Source organism: Oratosquilla oratoria, chromosome 18, assembly GCF_046742065.1.
Source record: "Oratosquilla oratoria isolate Oo_2021 chromosome 18, ASM4674206v1, whole genome shotgun sequence".
Classification (NCBI taxonomy): Eukaryota; Metazoa; Arthropoda; class Malacostraca; order Stomatopoda; family Squillidae; genus Oratosquilla; species Oratosquilla oratoria.
In genome coordinates, this window is record NC_134794.1 from 59,372,245 (window position 1) to 59,396,827 (window position 24,583).

At 36.8% G+C, this 24,583-nt stretch overlaps 1 protein-coding gene across 2 annotated transcripts in view; it reads left to right on the forward strand.

The window, feature by feature from the left end:
- The first annotated feature begins 284 nt into the window (after window positions 1-284).
- LOC143035282 (WD repeat domain phosphoinositide-interacting protein 4-like) overlaps window positions 285-24,583 on the forward strand; it is a 41,462-nt gene continuing 17,163 nt past the window's right edge. The window contains exons 1-6 of one of the 2 annotated variants that reach the window (XM_076202149.1): window positions 312-453; window positions 5,927-6,354; window positions 7,642-7,716; window positions 7,839-8,031; window positions 12,870-13,050; window positions 23,207-23,415. In XM_076202149.1, coding sequence (XP_076058264.1) covers window positions 6,183-6,354; window positions 7,642-7,716; window positions 7,839-8,031; window positions 12,870-13,050; window positions 23,207-23,415 — 830 coding nt within the window. In that variant the 5' untranslated portion in view covers window positions 312-453; window positions 5,927-6,182. Of the gene's footprint in view, window positions 454-5,926; window positions 6,355-7,641; window positions 7,717-7,838; window positions 8,032-12,869; window positions 13,051-23,206; window positions 23,416-24,583 lie in introns of both variants that reach the window. The other variant, XM_076202150.1, reaches the window with a different exon arrangement.

A 24,583-nucleotide genomic window follows, 5' to 3' on the forward strand; every position in this document is an offset into this window, starting at 1 on the left:
TGTTTTATTATATTCTATTTCATATTATTTTATCTAATTTACATATAAATATATTTTTTGTTATCCTGCCGAAAGGCCAACCTATATTTTGATATCATCAGCTGATAGACGAGTGTCCGATTGACATAATCTAACATTATCATTTCTTTTTGTGAATAGGAAATAATAGATTGTTTTCAGTATCTACATATTTATATATCTAAAAATAGGATGGTTAATTATGATATGAAATATTTATTTTCTATTTCAAGATAAAGCATTTTATTACATGTAGTACAATTCGAACGATTCCTGAATGTAAACAAACTAGCTTGCTACGTCGTTCACAACAAAGAACAGGCTTAAGGAAAATTGATTGTTTAGTGTGTTTTAACTCGAGTGTTCTCATGCAGTTAAGAAATATTATGGCGTTTAAGGAAAAAGTTCACAGTATTAGATTTAATCAAGATCAAGGTAGTTAATGTATACGTTTAATTTGCTTTAAATATGCTTAATCGAGGGTGATGATATATTTTATTTTTGTAATATATTCATTTAAGGTGCGTGTGCTATATTCAGTGTACTTATAGCTCGGCAAACATTTCTATAATTCATACTATTAAGGGAAACTTATAGATGTGTGATGTACTTTGGCATTTAGTTTTTTAGACATGATTATGTAACAACCATGAAATAAATTTTGTAAATTATAATTATAATACTTGAAAGTAACATTTTTGTAGATTACAATCCTTTAGGTACAGGTAGCTAGGTCAACATGAAAATGGAATTCCTGATATTTGAGCTGAAGTAGTTCTCAGGGGATGCAAAAAGTCGCTATGAGTACAATGCAATTTGAATTATCCATCTAGCTGTACTAGTTCTCGAAATATTGCATTTTGAATTGAATTAAATCGGGCCTATTTTGTCCCAGGAAATCGGGCCGAAACGTGCGGTCTGACTAATCACCGATCAAACGTAAACAATGACAGTTTTTACTGACAGGCACAATTTTATATAAAAATTTAGCATATGGTTGCATTATTTGACCTATTTTCTTTAAGATGTGTGATTTCCATGTAATTTGATTAAAGAATTACATTTTTATCCTCTGCAAAATTACCCACCAGAGGTACGAATACCGTCAAATTACATGAAAATCACACACTTTAAAGAAAATAGTTTGAATAATTCAACTATATGCAATCTATTACACTAATAACACAATAGTAACAAACTTAATAGTGTAGTTTGATCCATACCACCAGTGATCATAGATAGCGGGCAGGACAAATCGTAGCTGTGGTCCGTAATATTACGGAGGATAAAAACGTAACTTCTCTTTGATCAAATTACATGAAAATCACACATTTTAAAGAAAATAGTTCAAATAATTCAACTATAAGTCTATTACACTAATAACATAATAGTAAGAAACTTAATAGAGTGAAGTTTGATCCATACCACCAGTGATAGATAAGATGGCGGGATGGATGTTGACGTTGTTATCCGATAATCCGACCCGATAGAAAAAAAACTAATTAGTACCACCGATTTCTCAGCTCTTCCGTAACACGCTGCCTTTATTTTGGTATTAGAATAATCTGCGAGACTAGTAGTTTTCGTTCATTTTGGTCAGTTGCCAATACACTGAATTTATTTAGCTCATTTTTTATGCTGAAACATAAACCAATTTTTTATTTACTGCTGAATGCAAGCCTCCATGTTTATCTTATGTTTTTATGTACCGACATGTAACTGATGATGTAATTGTTTGTAATTTACTATGATCATAGTAAATACACTCGCATAACATTTGTATGATTGAAATTTCCCACGGTATGTAAATTTGGCTGTTTGCATGGCGTGTGCATAAAATGACACGCTATTGTGCTCGTCATCGATGGTGGCGCCTCTGGTGGTGTTTGACCTACCTAATACAGGCACAGAACTAAATTATTGTTTTATATGAAAAACTATTTCAATAGAAGCAAAATACTTTTCAAATTTTTTGGTATATGTTCAGTTGTGCACAACTATGCAAGATATAGCATTAGAAAATTAAATATTAATTTTGTAAATTAATATTTAATTATCTAATGTATTAGAAAATTGAATATTAATTTTGTAAATTATAATACATAAAAGTAACATTTTTGTAAATTATAATACATTAGGTACAGGCACAAAATTAAAAAAAAAAATCTTGTTTTATATGAAAAACCATTTAATTAGAAACAAAATATTTTTTCAATTTTAAGGTATATGTTTAGATGTGCACAACTATGCGATATAGCATTAGAAAATTAGATATCAATTTTGTAAATTATAATACATGAACATAATATGCAATTTTCTTGGTGGAAATAAAAATAAAAAATACCTTGCTATAAGCAAATATACTAACAAACGAAGTCACTAGCATAGGATTGGGATGCCATCTTGTCATTTGTAAAGTGTTTGTTGTCTGCCTGGTCCAGTTGAGGCCTGGTGTATGCCCTTGAAACTTCCATCAGTACTTCACGAGGTATATATTCTTGAAGGAATGCTATGGAGCTGAAACCCATGCATTCCTTCAAGCTATGAGAAACTTATATACCCCATAATCAGAAAGAATGATTGAACAGGCCACCAACATCTGTGAACATAAGAATGAAGGAGACTGCAAGAGACCATAAGGCCCACACTAGGCAGCTCCGTATACATCACCACCTGTCATCCCCATCCATAAAGTTGTCTAATCGTTTCTTAAAGACACTGATAGTTTCAGCGCTTACTACATGGTTACTAAGTTTATTCCATTTGTCGACCACCCTATTAGTAAACCAATTCTTGCCTATTTCCTTCTTAAATCTAAATTTATCCAGTTTATAACCATTACTGTGAGTCCTGCCCTATTGTTTTAATATGATGACCCTGTTTGCATCATCCTTGTTAAAGCCTTTGATCCACTTGAACACCTCTATTAGATCACCCCGCACTCTGTGTCTTTCCAGAGAGTGTAAGTTAAGGTGCCTAAGCCTCTCTTCGTAAGGCAAATTTCTGAGTCCATGTATCATTTTGGTCATTCCTCTCTGTACTGATTCTAGTGAATTTATGTCCATTCTGTAGGACGGAGACCAAAACTGTATCGCATAGTCAAGGATGGGTCTAACTAATGCTAGATAGAGTTTAATAATTACCTCTGCACTTCTATTCGTTATCATCCTAGCAATGAAACCTAATGCTCTGTTTGCTTTATCCCTGGCGCTAATGAACTGTTTCCTGGTTTTAAGGTCTGGACTCACTAGAACTCCCAAGTCTCTCTCGCACTTAGTTTTTTATAAAAACATGTTATCTAAGCTGTATCTAATTTCGGGGTTGTGTAGCCCTACGTTTAACATGCTACATTTAGAGATATTGAAGTTCATTTGCCATTTCACCGACCATGTGAACAATTTGTTAAGATCATCCTGCAGAATCTCTGCGGCATCTCCTGACCTAACTAGGCGTCCTATTTTAGTGTCGTCCACAAACTTACTAACATCACTATTTATCCCATCATCTAAGTCGTTTATGTACATAATGAACAACAAGGGACCCAAAACCGAGCCCTGTGGGACCCCACTATTAACATTGCCCCACCTAGATTTTACTCCATTTATGGTGACCTGTTTTCTGTTACTAATCCAAGCTCTAATCCATTCCAACACTTTTCCTCCTATGCTAACGGCTTTGATTTTATTTAGTAGTCTCTGGTGTGGCACCTTGTCAAATGCTTTGCTAAAGTCAAGGTAAATAACATCGTAATTATCATTATTATCTGATGCCTTATATACTTTAGTGTAAAAGGATAGAAGATTAGTCACACAAGATTTACCCTTGGAGAAAACATGCTGTGAATCACAAATTAAATTATGTCTTTCGATGTGTTCTGAGTGAGTGCGAACCTTGGTGAGAGAGATGAGTGTCAGAGTGGCAACTATGAAGAAAGCACTGAATGAGGATCTTCACTACTCCTTATACAAGAGACACAAGGATCAACTTCTCACTGCCAAGGCCCAAGAGAACTGCCTTATGAAAGCCAAGAAACAATTCAACGAGGTTAAACACCCAGTCAAGCTGGGGATGCTCTGGTTCATCTCAGACAAGAGGAACTTCTGCCAGGACCAGTTGCACAATGTTTAGAACAACAGGTGGCTGCCTACTGTCTGCACGAAGTATCACGCTTCATGAAGACCAAGTTCCCTGAAACTGTGTTTACCTAGTTGTATTTTACGGGATGAGAGCTATGCTCGTAGTGACCCGTTTTTGTATCTCTCCACATCCAGTTTATTCTTAAAACCATGCATAGTTTTGGCACTCACTGTTTCTCCATTTAGTTTGTTCCAGACATCAATCACTCTATGTGGGAAGCTATTCTTTTTCAGGTCTCTTCTGTAACTTTTCTTCTTTAGCTTCTTTTCGTGTCCTCTTGTTTCTCTTCTGTCCCATTTTAATAAGCGGTCTCTATCAAGAATTTCCATCCCTTTCATAATTCAACAAATCACCTCTTTCTCATCTCTGTTCCAGTGTTGATAGATGTAATTTCTCCAATCTTTGTGTGTATGTCAAATTTGATAGTGTAGGTGCCATTTTTGTCACTGCTCTTTGGATTCTTTCTAATTTTCTTATGTTCTTTTTTGTGCTGGGTGCCCATAGTGTTGCAGCATACTCTAGTTTAGGTCTTATTAGTGTAACCATTATTTTCTTTACCATTTCTTCATCCATGTAGTCAAAGGCCACTTTCATTGATCTTAATAAGTTAAAAGTCGCTCCAAATAATTCATTGACATGTTTATCAGGTGTCAAGTCACTTGAGATGATCACTCCCAGGTTCTCTGAATTGACTTTTTTGACTTCCTTGTTTCCAATTTTATGATGACCCGATATCCTATTTTTGCTTTTTCCAAATTCCAATATGCTACATTTCTTAATGTTGAAGTTCATCTCGCATCTCTGACTCCATATTTTATCTAGGTCTTCTTGTAGCGATCTGCAATCTTCTGCGCTTATTCTCTAGAGTAATTTGGCATCGTCAGCAAAGAAGTTCATGTAACAATTTACTCCCTCATCTATATCATTTATATATATGGCAAACATTAAAGGAGCCAATACAGAGCCTTGCAGGATGACACTCTTCACATCTTCCTAGTTCGAATTTTTGTCTCTAAGTACCACTCTCATTTTTCTCCCAATTAAGAAATCCTTCATCCATTCCAGTAACTTACCATGTATTCCTCCTATTTTTTCAGTTTTTCTTATTAATTTTTTATGTGGTACTTTGTTAAATGCCCTCTGCAAGTCCAAGAAGGCGCAATCTGCCCAGCCATCTCTTTCTTGTATTATCTCAATTAATCTCGAATAAAAACATATTAAGTTTGTGGTACATGATCCTCTACTTCTAAAGCCAAATTGTTTAGGGTTTACTATTTTATTTTCTTCCAAGTGTTTGGTCCATTTGTTTCTGATGACTTTTTCACATATTTTTCCTACTGCGCTTGTAAGGGATACTGGTCTGACGTTTGTAGGATATTCTTTGTTTCCTCCTTTATATATTGGTACTATGTTTACATCTTTCCAATCTTGCAGTACCTTGCCTTCTTTGAGTGAAAAGTATTATCTTGTATACTTTGTCAGTTCGTCTATACACTCTTTCAGTATTCAATTTGCAATCCCATCCGGTCTGTGCAATTTCTTAACATCTAGGTTTTTTATTTGGTTTCATTTCTTTCTGTGTTACCTTTATTTCTTTCATTTTAGGGGATCTTTCTTGTTGTCCATCTTCCCAAATTTGTGAGCTCTCAATTGTAAAAACAGACCTGAAATATCTGATCATAACTTCTGCCATTTCTGTGTCATCTACATATTCTTTATCTCCTTCACACAGTTTTACTATTTCATGTTTATCCTTTGGGTGTGTTTCCAGTGAAGGCCATGTCATGCCGCCCCATATCTTTGAAGAGGGACTCAGACTCACTTCAGATGGTTATATTGAGTTGCTGTCCACTGTTGCCAAGTGCTGGGTGGAGAGGTGGCTGTGGGAAAATACATGTGGCAGCAGGACTTAGCTCCATGTCAGGCCTCTGGGAAAACCCAGAGGTGGCTGTCAGAGAACTTCTACAACTTCTCTAGTCTCAACATCTGGCCCCCCAAATTGCCTGATTGCAACCCCATGGACTATTATGTGTGGGATGGACTATTATGTGTGGGGCGCAGTTGAAAAAGACACCAATCGTACCACCTGCAACACCAAGGATGAGCTGATTACCAGGATTAAACTGGTGTTCAGGCATCTCTTGAAGGACATCATGAAGGCTACGTGCTACAGGTTCAGGTCCTGCCTGGAGGCCATGGGTGAGGCTCAGGGTGGCTTCTTTGAGTGATCTGTATTTGGCAAAAGATTCTCTAAGAGAAGCACTTTGAATTTTGAGAATATATAAATTTTTGGCCAAGATATGACATTTTTCTTTCCTTTCTGAAAAATTGTCAGATTTATCATGAACACCCTGTATGTTTTAACCCATACATCACCAGGCGAATGTTGTATATACTCCCCCCTCAGTGTCGGAGCCAAACTTTATTTATTTTTTAATTAACTCAAAATTATGTAAAACCAACAAGTCTTGCTTATTTTGATTCACCTTAGCCTAGAAGTGGAGAAACTGGGTCAATTTTGTCAAGATATACATTTGAAAGTTTGGTAGGACTTCCGTAGACTTTCTTTCGCTCCTCGCGTGGGTTGAACAAGGTTGTATTTTATCTGGGAAGCTTCGTTAGAATTTCAGAGAGTGAAGGAATTTGTACAGTTGCCCATCTATATCTGTCTGATACTTACGGAAATTGTGTTTATAAATAGTTTTTGTGGATTTTGTGGCAAATATCTATCACTTTGTTATGTGGTAAATTGATTCTTTGGTATCTTTTTTTTTTATAATTTCATGGAAGATTGATTGTGGTGTTACTTATTGTTTTAGTAAGCATCCATCACACCATTATTGCCTGGCCACATTTTGAATTACCTATTTATTACAAAAATTGGCAGTGTGAAATTGCCAGTTCTGTATGTCTGAATGCCTACTAAATAGCACTTGCCTAACTGTTGAATTACAACTTCACCTCCTCATACTTCGTTTTGTAAACCAGAATCACCAAAATTACATCCTAAAGGCTGATATTTTACCCCAAATTACCCCAGAAAAATTGCTGCCAGTTTTATCAATGAATAAAAAAAAAATTGGTGCCTTTTTATAGCCAATGGATAGGGCTACTTGGTCATTACCACAGATTTGACCCTGGACGTAATGCCTATTTTTGGCAAATTTTTGAATTTGCTGCATAGAGCGTATACCACTGACGCTGTAGGGGTCAATAGTCATTATAAATGTTCTCTATTCTAAATTGTCAATATTTTAGGTATGACATAGACTTTGAAAAAAAAATAGTAAAAGTTAATATTTGCTGCATCCACAAGTTATTATTTTGACTAGTCTAGTGTTCATAATGTTTAGTGTCATGGGCTTTGAGTTTCTCCCTAGCATTAGGGTAGGATTGAATTCAGGTACATGGTTTTCATTATTTTGTAATTTATACATACAGTAGGTATGGTCTTTGAATATTTATTTTCTCAATGCCCTTTTTCAGGATGTTTTATTTGTTGTATGGATAGCGGGGTTCGAATATACAATGTGGAACCCTTAGCAGAAAAAGCTCACCTCAGTAAGTTTATTCAGTGTTTTGGTGGTCATTTGTGAATTTTAGGGTTATGATGTTTGTATATAAAATTAATCTTTATTTGATTGTGATATTAATTGCAGTATTCTCTTAAAAAATCTCTACAGGAATAGACATGGTTGGAAGTTTAGCACATGGGGAAATGCTACACCGTACAAACTTGTTAGCTTTAGTAGCAGGAGGATCAATGCCAAAGTACGCTGAAAACACTGTTTTAATATATGACGATCTTAGCAAGAAACTTGTCTTGGAATTTACTTTCTCTTCCCCAGTCCTAGCTGTCAGGCTCAGGAAAGACAGGTAAGGAGCACATATTAAAAAGATATGGTACCTTTATTTGTCTAATTGTAATGCATGGGAAAGCTGTAAAAACATCAAAATATCAAAATAAAATTTTCCCATTCGGTGCAACTCTGGAGAAAATACCAGCAGTGGAACATCATCAACAAGCATTTCTCCAAAACAAGCTTCAAGCCCACAACACCAGAAAATAGGAATATTACTAAAGATCAATAAGTCTGTTGCCCCCTGGTATTTCTTGCAGAAGACTAGTAGCCTCCAGGAAATCAGCAATAGCCCCTGGGTAGGACCATAAGTCACTTAGTTGAAGAGATATTGAGTTGTTTTCTAGGAGTTGTTAATGTGGGGCATTGTAGTATGAGTTTGTGTGTGTCTTCTGTGGTGGTTGCATCTGGGGCAGCCTGAATATGTGGCCAAACTTATTCTGTGTAGGTACTGCCCTAATGCTGGAAGGAGTACTGAGTGCAGTTAAAATATGTATTTACCTAGTTGTATTATACGGGAAGGGGAGCTATGCTTGTCGTGACCCGTCTTTGCATCTCGCAACATCTAGTTTGTTCTTAAAATCATATATAGTGTTTGCACACACTATTGTTCCATGCCTTTCATAATTGTAAATGGCCAAAAGATCACCTCTTTCTCTTCTTTGTACCAGGGTTGGTAGTTCCAGTTTAGATAATCTTTGCTCATATGTCAGTTTTGAAAGTGTTGGTGCCATCTTTGTCATTGCTCTTTGGATTCTTTTTATTTTCCTTATATTCTTTTTTGTACTGGGTGTCCATAGTGTTGCTCTGTACTCCAATCTTGGTCTTATCAATGTGACTAGTATTTTCTTTACCATTACCACATCCAAATTAAAAGCCACCTTTATTGATCTTAATAAATTATAGGTTTCTCCAACTATTTTGTTTATTTGCTTGTCTGGGGACATGTCTTTGGCGATGATTACTCCTAGGTCCTTTTTGGAACCAACTTTCTTCACTTCCATTGCACTGATTTTATATTGACCTGATAGTCTATTTTTACTTTTTCCAAATTCCATTATACCACATTTCTTAATGTTGAAGTCCACTTCCCACTTCTGACTTCATTTCCAGACCTTGTTCAGATCTCTGTAGTGATTCACAATCTTTCGTACTTTCTTTAGTAGTTTTTCGTCATCTGTAAAGAAGTTCATGTAACTTTCTACACCTTCATCCATGTCATTGACATATATAGCAAACATTATTGGAGCCAGTACTGAACCCCGTGGGACTTCACTTATCATTTCTTCCCAAGAATAGTTTTTATCTCTGAGCACCACTCTTTATCTTCCATCTATTTAAGTATTTTTCCTTGTATACCTCCTGTTGTTTCGAATTTTCTTAATTTTTTGTGTGGTACTTTATCAAATACCTTTTGTAAGTCCAGGAAAGCACAGTCTACACACCCATCCATTTCTTGTATTATATCTTAACCTTGAATAGAAACAGATCAAATTTGTGGCACATAACCTTCCCTGTCTAAATCCAAATTGTCTCGCATTTAGTATATTGTTCTCCAGATGTTTTATCCATCTATTTTTGATAACTTTCTCACAAATTTTGGCTATTGTACTTTAAGGGAGACCAGTCTATAGTTTGTTGGGTCGTCCTTGTTTCCCCCTTTATATATTGGTACAATATTGGCATTTTTCCAGTCTTCCAGTACCTTTCCTTCTTTGAGTGAGCAATGTATTATCTTATATATTTTGTCTATTAGTTCATTTATACATTCTTTTAGTATCCAGTTTGCAGTTCCATCTGGGCCATGTGATTTTCTGACATCAAGATTCATTATTTGGTCCCTTGTTTTTTCAGTGTCACAATTATTTCTCATGTTTTTTTTGTTTTTTTCTCCCCTTCCTTCATCCCAGTTGTGTATGTTTTCTTTAGTGAACATAGATTTGAAATGTTTGTTCATAATTTCAGCCACTTCTGTATCCTCTGTGTATTCCACGTTCCCTTGATGTAACTATACTATTTTATTTTTATTTTTTAGTTTACTATTCACATACCAATAGAATAATTTAGGTTGATCTTTACATTTGTCAGTTGTCTTTTTCATAGTTTCTTTTTTCTTCCCTTCATATTTTTACGCATTCATTTCTTAATTTGTTATATAATTGCCACTTTCCATTTTTTTTCTCTTTTTCATGTTTTCCAATCTTCTATCTTTTGCCTCTCTAAATTTTTTGTTGTACATATATATACCAAGGCTTTTTCCCCCTTACTAGGAAGGTAGCCAAAAAGGAAAAGGCATAAAATCATTCCCACCCATTCCATCCCTGAAAACACTCCACACCCCTCCACCCTCCCTCCCTCCCATCTTAGCACCTCCTAGATGACGGGTCATCCCTGCACCCTGTCCACTGCCCTGGGTCAGAAGCAGTGTCGCAAGACACAGCACATCCACAGCAAGGCCGCTTCATTAAATCGGCGACCCCCCTCTCCGTCCCCCCATATAAAGGAGAGGACGGGGAGAAATCCCTTCGGGCTGCGTCAAAATTTTGCTCACACACACTACCTCACCCCCCCATCCCCCCGTCCATTCCACCTCATGCATCACAACATCTTCCATATACAACCATTTTTCTCCTTTTTCTTTAACCATCTCTAATCCCTGACCCATTACCCTTGCACCTCTCGCACTGCCCCATCCATGTATAAATTGAAGAGCCAGGGCACACATCCCTGATGAAGTCCCACTTTTACCTCAAACCACTCGCAAAATAAAAACAGGAAAAGGTGTACATTAAGTGCTGGTACAACAAAAAATGATACACATATCATTTTTTGTTGTACCAGCACTTAATGTACACCTTTTCCTGTTTTTATTTTGTGAGTGGTTTGAGGTAAAAGTGGGACTTCGTCAGGGATGTGTGCCCTGGCTCTTCAATTTATACATGGATGGGGCAGTGTGAGAGGTGCAAGGGTAATGGGTCAGGGATTAGAGATGGTTAAAGAAAAAGGAGAAAAGTGGGAGATAAGCCAGTTGTTGTTTGCTGATGACACTGCGCTTGTAGCAGGATCAGAGGAGGAATTGGTGACAAAGCTTGGGAAGGTGTGGAAAAGAAGAAAGTTGAAGATAAATATGGGTAAAGTAAGGTGATGAGATGTACAAGGGGAGAAAGTGGCAGCAGATTGGAAGTGAGTATAAAGGGAGAGAGACTGAAGGAAGTGGATAGCTTTAGATACTTAGGTGCAAATGTGGCAGGAATGGGAGAAGTGGGGGTGGAGGTAGAATGTAGATTGAGAGAAGTGAGTAAATGCCTTGGGGATTAAAAAGTGTAATGAGAAATAGACATTTGGGAATGGATGCTAAGGCTAGATAGAGTGAGAAATGAGGAGGTGAGGAGAAGAATGGGGGTGGAAAGGGAGTTGGGAGTTAGGGTTGATGAAAGAGTATTGGGATAGTTTGGACACATGGAAAGAATGAGTGAAGAAAGATTAATTAAAGAGGTGTGGAAGGAGTGAACATGAGGGGTCAACCTAGGATGAGAGGGATCGATGGGGGTAAAAGGAGGATTGGGAAAGAGGGGAATGTTGAGGAAGGACAGGAGAGGACAGAAGATAGGGGTGAGTGAGAATGGTTGTGTATGGATGAAGCTGTGATGCATGAGGGGGAGTGGGTGGGGGATGGGGGCTGAGGGAGTATGTATGAGAAATAAATTGATGCAGCCCAAAGGGATTTCTCCCTATCTCCTCCTTTTCTACATGAGGGGACAGAGGGGGGGGGGCTGACAAATTAATGAAGTGGCCTTGCTGTGGATGCGCTGTGTCTCAAAACACTACTTCTGACCCATGGCAGTGGACAAGATGCAGGGATGACCCATCATCCAGGCGGTGCTAAGAGGGAGGGAAGAGGGTAGAGGCAAGTGGAGTATATAGGGGATGGAATGGGTGGGAGTGGTTTCTATCCCTTTGTTTTTTGGCTACCTCCTGTGTAAGGGGGAAGAAAGCCTTTGGTATATGTATGGTATATATACATATTCATCCACTCCCTCATTATGGACTTCTTTTAAAATTGTCCATTTTTCTTCCATATGTGTTTCTTCATTAAAGAATTTTCCCCAACTCGCTTTTGGAAAGAATTTTCTAAGTTTCCCAAAATCCATTTTGTTATACATCAGTCTTCCTTTTCTGTGTTTCCCATTTCTCCCCATATATATTTCCTCTTTTAGTTCTAGCTCAAGTAGTATGCGGTCACTCATCCCAGTTGGTGCCATGTATTAAATTTTATCCACTATTTCAGGCTCCTGTCATTTTCTGTTGTCACTGTTTTATTTCACATGCATACTTGGTCCGGTTTTAGTTTAAAGATGCTCACATCCCCTTCCTTAACAATATCCATTGCTTGGTCTGGTTAGTGGGACTGTGAATCTTTTGTTTCTTGAACCTATGACTGAAATTCCTACTTTAATACCATCTACCTATAACTATATGTCACATATCCCATAATCATCACAGGGACATGAGGTAAGAGTTATCAGGCTTGACCTATCTGGTGCTTTTGACCATGTTATCTACAATAGTCTTCTGTGAAAGCTTTGTCAGATTGGAATAGGTGACAATGCCCTATTAGTTTTGACTATTACTCAGATGTTGTATTCACTGTGTTCATGTGGATGGCAGGTACAGTTATTGGCAGTGTTCACTCTAACATTTCATGGAAGACAAAAAGGCTAATTTGTGATCTATTCTTATGCTACAGTGTTTCTGTTTTTATAAAAATGCTATTCATTATTGGACTTTGGTTAGTTTTATAACAATATGTTGATAATAAAGAGTTTTCAGTACAGTTATATTTTTTCATTGCAGGTTAATAGTTGTGTGTAGAAGACAGATTCATGTGTTCTCTTTCCCTCACCATCCTGAAAGATTGTTCACATGTGAAACTCGGGATAACCCAAGGGATATGTGTGAAGTGTCTCCAATGGCATCTTCAGACAGAAGGATTCTATGTTTTCCAGCTCACAAAATGGGTGCTGTACAGTTAGTTGTAAGTAGACCACTTGCATGAGTTCTCTTTTTGTCTTTGAATTCAGTATTAGATATTAATATATGTCTTCATATGTGTACACAGTCATCCCATAACTTTCATGGTTTTGATTACTTATGAGTTGCCACTAGGAAATAAGAAACAAATATGGTTTTGAAGTGAGGAGAAATGTGCAAACACATTCATATCATGTGCCACATGTTGCATACTACTTGCTGCATCATCAAGGCCAATCTCCCCCTACTCTTGTATTCCTATGCTGTACTTGGAACTCAGTTCTCACTGTCAACACACTTATGCTGCATTTGTGATTGTTTACCATCTTTACTTCCTACCACTGTGATACCCACTTGGGCCCTAGGAGACCATCCAAGACATCTGAAGGGGGATGAATGTGCATTTAAACTGCTGATTTTACTGTTCATAAAAAGTGGGAGTGCGTTTATTAAGAAAAAGTTTGTGTTTGTTATTGACAGTGGCAACAATATGAAGATAGAAGTGAGCAGGGATAAGTAGGACAGGTGGTTTCCAGTAATTTAACAGATCAGGATGAGAGATCTGGTGACAAGTTCAGAGGCTATCCAGTCACACATGGTGAAGCCAGAGTATTTTTATATACTGTGCAGTACATACATATCTACATACAACTATTTTTATATATTTATGATAGATAGTGTGTTACCATGTACACTAACTTTTGTAAGGAAATGCTGGGGGGCAGTAGGGGGAGGGTGTTTGGAAGAGGAACAGCAATTATTTGCAAAATTTTAACATGAAGTTCTGAGGTCCATAACCTTTGCAAATGTTAAGGGATAAACATGTATTTACCTAGTTGTATTTACCTAGTTGTATTTTACGGGAAGGGGAGCTATGCTCGTGGGGTCCCGTCTTCATATCTCATTTTATCTAAACTATTTTTAAATTCATGTATTGTTTTTGCACACACCACTTTCTCATCTAACTTGTTCCAACTGTCTATTGCTCTGTGAGGAAAGCTGTTCTTTTTCAAATCTCTTCTATAGCTGTCTTTTTTTATTTTCTTTCCGTGTCCTCTTGTATTTCTGTCATCCCATTTTATCAGATTCTCTCTATCAGTAATTTCTATGCCTTTCATGATTCTGTAAATAGCTATCAAATCTCCTCTCTCTCTTCTTTGCTCTAGTGTCTGTAGTTTAAGTTTTTGTAGTCTCTCTTCATATGATAGTTTTGAGAGTGTTGGTGCCAATTTTGTAATTGCTCTTTGTATTCTTTCAAGTTTTTTTATACATTTTTTTGTACTTGGTGACCATATCGTTGCTGCATATTCCAATCTTGGTCTTATCAGGGTGATTAGGATTTTCCTCACCATTTCTTCATCCAGGTATGTAAATGCCACTTTGATTGTTCTTATTAAATTATAGGTTTCTCCAAAAATCTTATTTATATGTTTCTCAGGTGACATATTATTCATAACAATGACTCCCAGGTCCTTCTCATTTTCTACTCTTTTTATTCCTTCTTCTCCCAAATTATATGATCCTGTTATTCTGTTTTTGCTTTTTCCAAATTCCATTATACTACACTTTTTTGTATTGAACTCCATCTCCCACTTCCTACTCCATTCTTGTACTTTATTTAGATCTCTCTGTAGTGATTCACAATCTTCTTCAGTTTTCACTCTTTTCAGTAATTTTGCATCATCTGCAAAGAAGCTCATATAGCTTTCAATTCCTTCATCCATATCATTAATATATATAGCAAACATTATTGGGGCCAGAACTGTTCCCTGCGGGACACCGCTTATTACTTCATTCCATTTTGAGTGCTGATCTCTTATCACTACTCTCATTTTTCTTTCTTGCAAAAAGTCTTCCATCCAATTTAGCAATTTACCTTGTATTCCTCCTTCATATTCTAATTTCTTAAGCAGCTTCTTATGTGGTACTTTGTCAAAAGCTTTTTTTAGGTCTAGAAATGCACAATCAGCCCATCCATCTCTTTCTTGTATTATATCTATTAGCCTTGAATAGAAACATATTAAATTGGTGACGCATGATCGTCCTTGTCTGAATCCAAATTGCCTTGGATTTAGTACGTTGTTTTTTTCCAAGTATTTTACCCATCTACTTTTGATAATTCTTTCACAAATTTTTGCTATTGTACTTGTTAGAGAGACTGGTCTATAGTTGGTAGGTTCTTCTTTATTTCCTCCTTTATATATAGGTACTATATTTGCTTTTTTCCAATCTTCTGGAACTTTTCCTTCTTTTAAGGAACTGCTTATTATGCTATGTATTTTGTCTGCCAGTTCATTCCTGCATTCTTTCAGAATCCAGTTTGCTATTTCATCTGGCCCATGCGATTTTCTGACATCAAAATTACCCAAGTGTGTCAATATTTCATTCTTTGTTACTTCTATTTCTTCCATAGGGGGGACTTTTTCTTTCCACGCAATCTCTTCAGGTTGTATATTTTCCCTTGTAAACACTGATTTAAAATGTTTGTTCATAATTTCTGCCATTTCCATTTCCTCAGTGTATTCAACTCCTCCTTGTCTCAATTTCTCCAAGTCTTGTTTGTTTTTCAGTTTATTGTTTACAAATCTGTAGAATAGTTTTGGTTGATCTTTACACTTTTCTATAACATCTTTTTCATATTTTCTTTTTTTCTCTCTGCACTTTTGTACATAGTCATTTCTATAACCAGTATATATTTTCCATTTTTCAGGTCTTCTGTCTTTTTTCCATCTGGTCCAGGCTTTGTCTCTTTTGTCTTTTAACTCCCTACAACTTTTGTTGTACCAGCATTTTACATATTCTTTTTCTTGTTTTTGTCTTGGGACATACTTTTCCACTCCTTTTTTGTAAATTTTTGTCAAAATATTCCATTTCTCTTCCACTGATGTTTCTTCTTTGTATATTTCTTCCCAGTTTTCTTGTTGGAAGAATTCTCTTATTTTATCAAAGTTTGTTTTTTCATACATCATTCTTCCTTTTCTATATTGTTCATTTCTTTTCATATATTTTTCTTCATTAAGTTCCAGTTCAATCAATATGTGGTCACTTTTACCTATTGGTGTTTTATATTCAATCTTGTCCACTATTCTAGGTTCAGATGTAATTATTAAGTCTAGCCTCGATGGTTCTTCTTCATTTCTATACCTAGTGTTCTCTTGTATCCATTGTGTCATTGAATGGTCAGTAATCATCTCAAGTAGAGCATTTCCCCATGAGTCATCACCACTCTTTACTGTCATTTCTTCCCAGCAGATTTCTTTGCAATTAAAGTCGCCCATCATAACTATTCTTCCTCCGTCTTCCATTATTTTGGTTAATGCTATCTTTGTGTCCTCTAGCATACTTTTATATTCACTCTCCTCCCATGAGGCTGTTTTCGGAGGCACATAATTGATCACAAATTTTCTGCTCTTCTTATCTCTGTCTTCCACTTCTATCATAATCATCTCTACTGTATTCTTTCCATATATGACACCTTTCACATTTATATCCTTCTTAGTCAGGAACATAACTCCACCCCCTTGCTTTTTCTCTCTGTTTCTAATCCAATAATTGTATGCATCATGTCCTACACTGTTGGGTGGTAGTGGGCCTTTTAATTTTGTTTCTACAATTCCCATTATGTCCGGTTCTTTTTCTTTCAAATAATCATTCAGCTCATTCAATCCTGTTATTAATCCATCTATATTTGTGTAAGACACTCTTAGTTTTCTGCCACTTCCATTGTGTTCTCTGTTTCCCTTATGTTTTTCTTTTGTGTGTCGAACTTCCTTAGTTTCATGTTCACTACTCTCCAATAGAATCTCTCTTTCTCTGACTCCGTTCTGTTCTCGTTTTTTGTCTTAGCTTCCAGTCTTTTCTGCTTTTCTTCTTCTCTTTCCTCTTTATTCATTTCTCTTTTTATCCATATCTTTTTGTATTGTTCACTTGTTGCTAGTTTCCCTGTTTTGGATAAGATATTCTCTGCCGTTGTTTGTGACTTGAATTTAATCTTAATTGGTCTGGTCTTGTCTGTGCTATACTTTCCGAGTCTAAATTTCTCTTCGATTTGTTTCATAATTCCTGGTTCATCTTCCTGAACTGATTCTAGTAATTGGCTTACTTTTTCATTTTCCTCTTTGATTCTTGTGGTTCTATCTGTGTTGTGTTTCTCTTCCATTCCTAATATAATTATACATTTCTTCTTGTCTGCTAAATCCCTTACTATATTCTCCTTTTGTCTCATCACTTTAATAACTGAGTCTTCAGTATGTTCTTTCAATTGCTGTTTGACTATGTCAGTGAATGAAATCTTATTTCCTTCTTGGGTTTGCTTCCAATTTTTACTTTCTTTAGCTATTGATTCTCTGTTTTCTTTACTATTCTTCTTCAATTCCTCATTCTCCCCCTTTACCTCTCTTAACTGTCTTTTTAGTTCTTCTATTTCATCAGTTAAGTTTCTATTCGCCTTTTCCAGTTCTTCCAATCTTTCAACCCTTTGTAAAATGGTGTTCATATGACCTAACCTACTCTCCAAGTCCTTGATCACCTTATCAACCTTCTCCTCTAGTCTTGTCAGTCGGGGGGGGTTTGTGTCCCCCCCACTCTCTTTAAATCCCTTGAAAATATTCTCATCACTTTCTACTGTATTGTTCCTATCTATACTTCTAATCTTTACATTCTTATTAGACATTCCGTCGTCCTCCAGCTCGTCTTGTGGTCTTTTGTTTACTTTACGGCGGTCTATTTGGACCAAGTCCTCTACTTCCTCATTACCTTCCATTTTCCCAGCAATCCCTCCCCTTCTCCTCTTTCCTTACTTTCCCACTACCTCACGAGCAATTTCCCCTCCCCCTGCAAATACAAAAAGGCACTTCTCTTTGCGTTGGTATCCACAATCTTCACTTTTCTTCAGAGCGTTCTTCAAGCCGTCCGTTCGTTGAAAGTGTGTGTGTGTGTGTGTGTATACTGTATATATATATATATATGTATATATATATATATATATATATATATATATATATATACACACACATATATACATACACATATATTAGGAAGATATAGTGGCACATTTGTAAAATGAAACTTCTTAACCCATTGTCGGAGGATGAGATAAGAGAGATAGAAGATCTGTATATTTCAACCACTATAGGTGATCCTCTTCAGCACATTGATACATGGTGTGGAGTGCGTGAGTAAATATAACTAAGAAGGGTACATTTAGGGGACAGGGAGAAGGGGGACTCAGGTTATATGTCGTTGATGAGATCAGGGTGAAGGTTGACCAATAGTGAGGTCAAGTCTGGCCACTTTTGAGATTGATTTATTTGCAGCCATCCAATTTATGCAGTCGGGACCACCGACCTTTCGAGCTATTAACCACTTCCATACGGTGACGCCTACGTAGGCGGCATGAGGAGCAAGTGGGTACTTGATGATGCCGACGTCGGCATCTTGATTATATTTATTGTAGTCATACTTATGTAATTTCCATTCTCTCTAAACTGGCTTCATCAATTTTCTATGGTTATCAAAATACACGGGTGAAAGAGAACGAACGATTGAGCACTGACTTTATTTTTTATAATGCGATTATTATGACGCAACATCGCACATCGGGCAGCTAATGCTGCCAGACGTGCGATGTGCCCCGGAGTGAAGAGGTTAAAATTTGAAAGATATTTTATCACAGAGGATTCAATCATTTTTCTTAGAAAACTGCAGTGGGATTTGTAGATGATGGCTGCATTATCCCAGTCCATGCAATGATCATCTTTGCTGGTATGTAGGAACACTGTGGAATTCTCTTGGCCATATTTGATGGTGTTTTTATGTTCCTTGATTCTTGTGAATGAAGGGTCACCCCTGTCTCCTGACCACTGCCCAAGTCAGAAGTAATGCACCAAGACAGCACATCCATAGCAGGGCCTGGCACTTTATTTACATGGTGACCCTTCCTCTTCATCCCTTCATGCAAAAAATAGAAAAGATTAGGAGAAATCCTTTGGCTATGTCATATTATCATCCATACACAACCATTCTTCATTTACACCTATCCCCTGCCTCCCTTTCCTGTTCAACAAATAACCCACTATTGATCAAAGCCCCTTTCCCCTGATTTATCCATCTTCCAATCTTCACCTAAAGTTCACTCCATCCACCTCTGCTTTCCACATTCTTTTTGCTAATCTTTATTCACTCATTCTTTCTGTGTGAAAGAAGGGAGCAGACTCATACAAATGCATGTAGAATTAAAGATTACAGCATTCTCACAGTTGATAATTTTAATTGTGTTTTCCAGTTTTCTAACATTTTCTTTAGAAAATTGGAAAATATTGAAAAGATGATCAACTTTCAGAATATTGTTGTTTTTAAATCTTCACATACATTAGCAGTATGTTGCCCTTGGTCTCTCTTGTAGAAGACTCAGCCTTTGTGTAACCAGATCCACATATTGTGACCTCACCTAAATACAAGTAAACCAATCAAATTCTGTAACCTGATCCCACTGTTCAATATTTAAAAATTTTCTTTGAAAGCAAAACATCGTAAAATGTAGATCAAAATCAAAACTAAGTTGTAGTGATGTAGAGTATGCAAGTTATTATCATTTCTATTAGTATTTTGTATACATGTAGGAAATGCAAGTGATGCGTAATTGGATGTGTATGTTCATACGTGTAACGGGTTCTGGAAGTTTCAGGAAGAAAGTATAATTGTCATTTCTATTTATGTAATTAGATTATTATTTCTAATATTGTAATGCAAAAGTTGAATGAATGTAAAATAGATTATTATTATATTATTAAATTAATTGTTGTATTATTTGAGTGTCTGTTATTTTCTGTGTACAAGCAAATAAATAGAAAACAAATTGAGTAAAAGGGAACCTTTCAGAGATGCAATCAGTCCCAGGGTGATGCTCATTAGTCAGTCATGAACGAGCTCTGAGAGTGAGTGGAAGTGGATAGTGGTGTACTTAGTGGTGCACATTCTCTCTGTTCAATAAAATTGTGACCCGAACATCATCTTTAAGTTACCAATGTTGCTAAGCAACATTATGGTGGCAGTGGTGAGATACGAGTTCCAGGAAAAATAATAGCAAATACAGTGTTTAGGAAAAAGTCAAGCATAAGTACACATGGGAGAGGGTGATGGATGGAAGGGTGTTAATGGACTATATAGTGGTAACCAGGAGTATAGTAGGAAGAGTTAAGGATGTACATGTTCTAAGGGGAGAGAGTGGGGGAATATCAGATAATTTTTTGATGGAAACTAAGTTGAGAGTGGAGGATAGATGGAGAAAGGAAAAAGACAGAAGGTAGGGAGGTGCTTAGAGTGAACTGCTTAAATGAGAAAGAAAAGGAGGAGTACAAGAAGCTGAGAGAGGAGTGGGAGGGAGTGAAGGATAGAGCAGAACTAGGAGTGGAGGAGGAATGGGGATGGTTCAAAGACGGAGTACAAGAACCTGAGAGAGGAGTGGGAGGGAGTGAAGGATAGAGCAGAACTAGGAGTGGAGGAGGAATGGGTATGGTTCAAGGAGGGAGTCACAAAGTGTGCAAAAATGGTGTATGGAACAAGGAGGATGGGAGGAAATAGAAGGAAGGGTAGTGGGTGGTGGGATGAGGAAGCAAAGAAGATTGTAGAAGAGAAGAAGCAAGTTTTTACAGATTGATTATAAAATAAGGCCAGGGAATCGCATGAAAGGTACAAAGAAAAGAGAAGAGAAGTAAAGCATAAGATAAAGGAGGGAAAGAGGAGAGCAGATGTGAAATGGGGTAAGAGTATGACAGAGATTTTTGAAAATAATAAAAAGATATTTTGGAAAGAAATTAAGAGAGGAAGAGGAGGTGAATCAAGTAGAGAAGAGTAGGTAAAAGGTGCAGATGGAGAGATTATAATGGTTGAGAAGGCAGTTAGAAGGTGGGCAGAGTATTTTAGGGAATTGCTAAATATGAAGGAAGATAGGGAGGGAAAGGTAGTTGGAGTGGGAAGTGCTAAGAAAATGACCATGATGAGTGAGGGAAATGGAAGAGAAATAAGGAAAGATGAAGTGAAGGCAGTTGTTAAGATGATGAGAGCAGGTAGGGCACCTGGTCTGGATGTATGTCATGCAGAATGACTGAAAAAAGAAGGTATAGTGATGGTGGACTGGCTGGTGAGGTTATTTAATATTTGTTTAAGAGAGGTTAGAGTGCCAGAGGACTGGAGGAGTACCTGTATAGTTCCACTTTGCAAGGGAAAAGGGGACAAGTGTGAGTGTAGTAGGTTCAGAGGGATGAGTTTGTTAAGTGTAGTTGGGAGGGCTTATGGGAGGGTCTTGATTGAGAGGATTAGGAGAGGAAGAAAGGGAATAATTGGTGAGGAACAATATGGGTTTTGGACAGGTAGGGGTTGCATAGATCCAATTTTTGTGGCAAGACAGATATGTGAGAAAGCTTTAGGAAAAGGTAAGGATGTTTATTGGGCTTTTATGGATCTAGATAGGGTAGACAGAAAGGCAGTGTGGGAGGTATTACAGGTATATGGGATAGGAGGAAAACTTTTAAAAGTAGTCAAGACTTTTTACAAGAGTAGTAGAGCTTGTGCCAGATCAGTGGACAGGATGCAGGGATGAACTTCGCCAACCATGTAGTTAATGAATGGAAAAAAACTTCCTCATGAGGCAGTGCAGTGTAGTTCAGTTCAAAGCTTTATTTGTTTGTTATTATTTGTTTATTATTTGCTTGATTTTAATTTATTATTGGTTATCTGTCAATTTATTATTTACCATTTACCTTTTTATTATTTAACTATACCTATGTATTGATTTTATTACCGTATTTTACGGCTTACAAGACACTTTTTTTCCTAAAAAATACCCTGAAAAATACTAATGCATCTTCCAAGACGAATGTTGTATTGTAAGGCAACACCCTGGATCAAGTGAGCTTGGACACTTGACCAACAGCAACCTGCATTCATATGTTGAGCATCAACAAACCATTCAAGAATAACATGCATGAAGAATGGTCTAAATGGATGGCAGAAGGAAGACATAAAATGACACCGTGTGGAAGAATGAAACGCCCGTCAATAGCTCAAGTGTGTGCATGGGTGTTGAAATCTTGGAATGCTATTAATACTGAAGTTGTTCTAAAGTCTTTCAAAAAGTGTGGTATAAGTAATCCCATGGATGGTAGTGAGGATCAATTATTGCACATGACTGACAGTAGTGATAACTCTGCAGATGAGAGTTCAGAACTTTTACACAAATCCAGTGGTGATGAGTTCTCGGGATTTGAGGATAAATAAATTTCTTTCAAGTTTTATATTTCTACATGCATATTTTTGAAAAAAAAATTATTTTTATAAAAATAAAACCACCCTTGGACAATGAAAAATGTATAGAATATTTACTAATCACCAACTAATATCATCGCCAAACAAAATCGGACAAGTGATTTCGTAATGTAAACAATACGTCCAATACGTGTCGTTGCCCACCCAGCAAATTTGTAATGAGTGCTGAGACTTGTGTCTTGCAGACTTCTTGCTTCTTATGTTTTTGGGTTCAGTGGTTGGGTATATCATATACCCGACCATATATGGTGAATGTGTTCTTGTATGAGAATTTTTTTTTTTTTTTTTTTTTTTTTTATATAGAAATTTATTTCAAATAATTAGGGTGCGTCTTCCAAGATGCAGCATCTTGCAAGCCGTAAAATACGGTATTTATGTTATTATAATTTTTATTTGGCATCTGACCTAGTTATGGACCAAAAGGTCTCCTGGCAGCATGCTTTGCCTTTGTAATCCTAATCCTTTGAGGTGAAGGTGGAGCCATAATAGGGTTATGTGATGTTGCCATGGTTGTTCAGTGTGTAATGCTAAGGAGAAGTTTGGGGTTGGTTTGTAAGAGTGAAGGGAAATGGGAGATGAGCCATTTTTTGTATGTGACCAACACCACTTGTGGAAGATTCTCAAGAGGGAGACTCATAGGTGGTGAGTTTGGAAGGGTGTATGGGAATAGAAAGTTGAGGGTAACTGGTGAGATATACAAGGAATAATGATAATGGTGATGAGTTGGAGGTCATTGGTTCCTTGGTAATATAAAATGTACTTTGTATAGATTAAGGCATTCATATATTTATGTTTAGTTGATGGTAAAGTCTGTATTGTGTTACATTTTATTTTAGGATCTGCTGACCACAGAATCCACAGTTTCACAAGCACCGTTAACTGTCCAGGCACATCAAAATGAGTTGGCATGTTTGAGTCTCAACCGAGATGGCACAGATTTGGCCACATCTTCCCACAAATGCACATTGATACGTGTCTGGGACACTTCTAGAAGAGTGCAGCTATCAGAACTGCGACGAGGATCCGACCCAGCTACACTCTACTGGTGGAGTCATTTTATCTCTGTCCATAATTTTTATTACTTTTGTTTTCATTACAGATTTAGTTATTTATGTTTTTGTCTAATAAACTGTTGGGAGAGCAGTGTTATTTTTCTACCATGGTTTGGTGCATATAGGGAAACCATTATAAATTGTCCAAGATTTTTTTTTTTTTTTTTTTTTTTTCTTCTTTTTATGTTGCTTTTCGCTGGTCTTTTTTCTGCCCCATTATCACCATTTACCTAGTTGTATTATACGGGAAGGGACCTATGCCCTTGGTGACTTGTCTTTGTATCTCTCAGCATCAAGTACATTAACAAAATAGTCAGAGGAACCTACAATTTACTAAAATAAAGGATGAGGTAATGGTAAAGAAAATATTAGTCACACTGATAAGACCAAGATTGGAATATGCTGTGACACTATGGACATCCAGCACACAAAAAAAAAGGATATAAAGAAATTAGAAAGAATCTAAAGAGCAATGACAAAGATGGCACCAACACTTTCAAAATTGACATACAAAGATTGTCCAAACTGGAACTACCAACCCTGGAACAAAGAAGAGAAAGAGGAGATATACTGGCCATTTACAGAATCATGAAAGGCAAGGAAGTCCTTGACAGAGAAGACTTATTAAAGAGGACATGAAAAGAAACTCAAAAAAGATAGTTATAGAAGAGATCTAAAAAAAAAAAAAAAAGTTTCCCACACAGAGTGGTGGATGTTTGGAACAAATTGGAAGAAACAATAGTGTGTGCAAATACCATACAAGAATTTAAGAACAAACTAGATGCTGAGAGATACAAAGACAGGTCACTATGAGCATAGCTCCCCTTCCCGTATAATACAGCTAGGTAAATACACACACAAGATTCTTGGTATAACATACAATACATCCATGTCATTCAAACACCACATCACAAACATCAAGATAAAATGCACACCTAAACTTCTATCTATATACAAGGGAAGTAACCAAGTCAAAAGGCAAGTACCCACACCCACCCATTCCACTCCCATCCACCACCCTTTCTTCCCTCTCATCTTAACTTCTCATGGATGACTGGTCATTCTTGTATCCCACCCACTGCTATAGGTCAGAAGCAATGCAGTAAAACACAGCACATCCACAAGAAGGCTCCTTCATTTAATCAGCTACCCCCCCTCTCT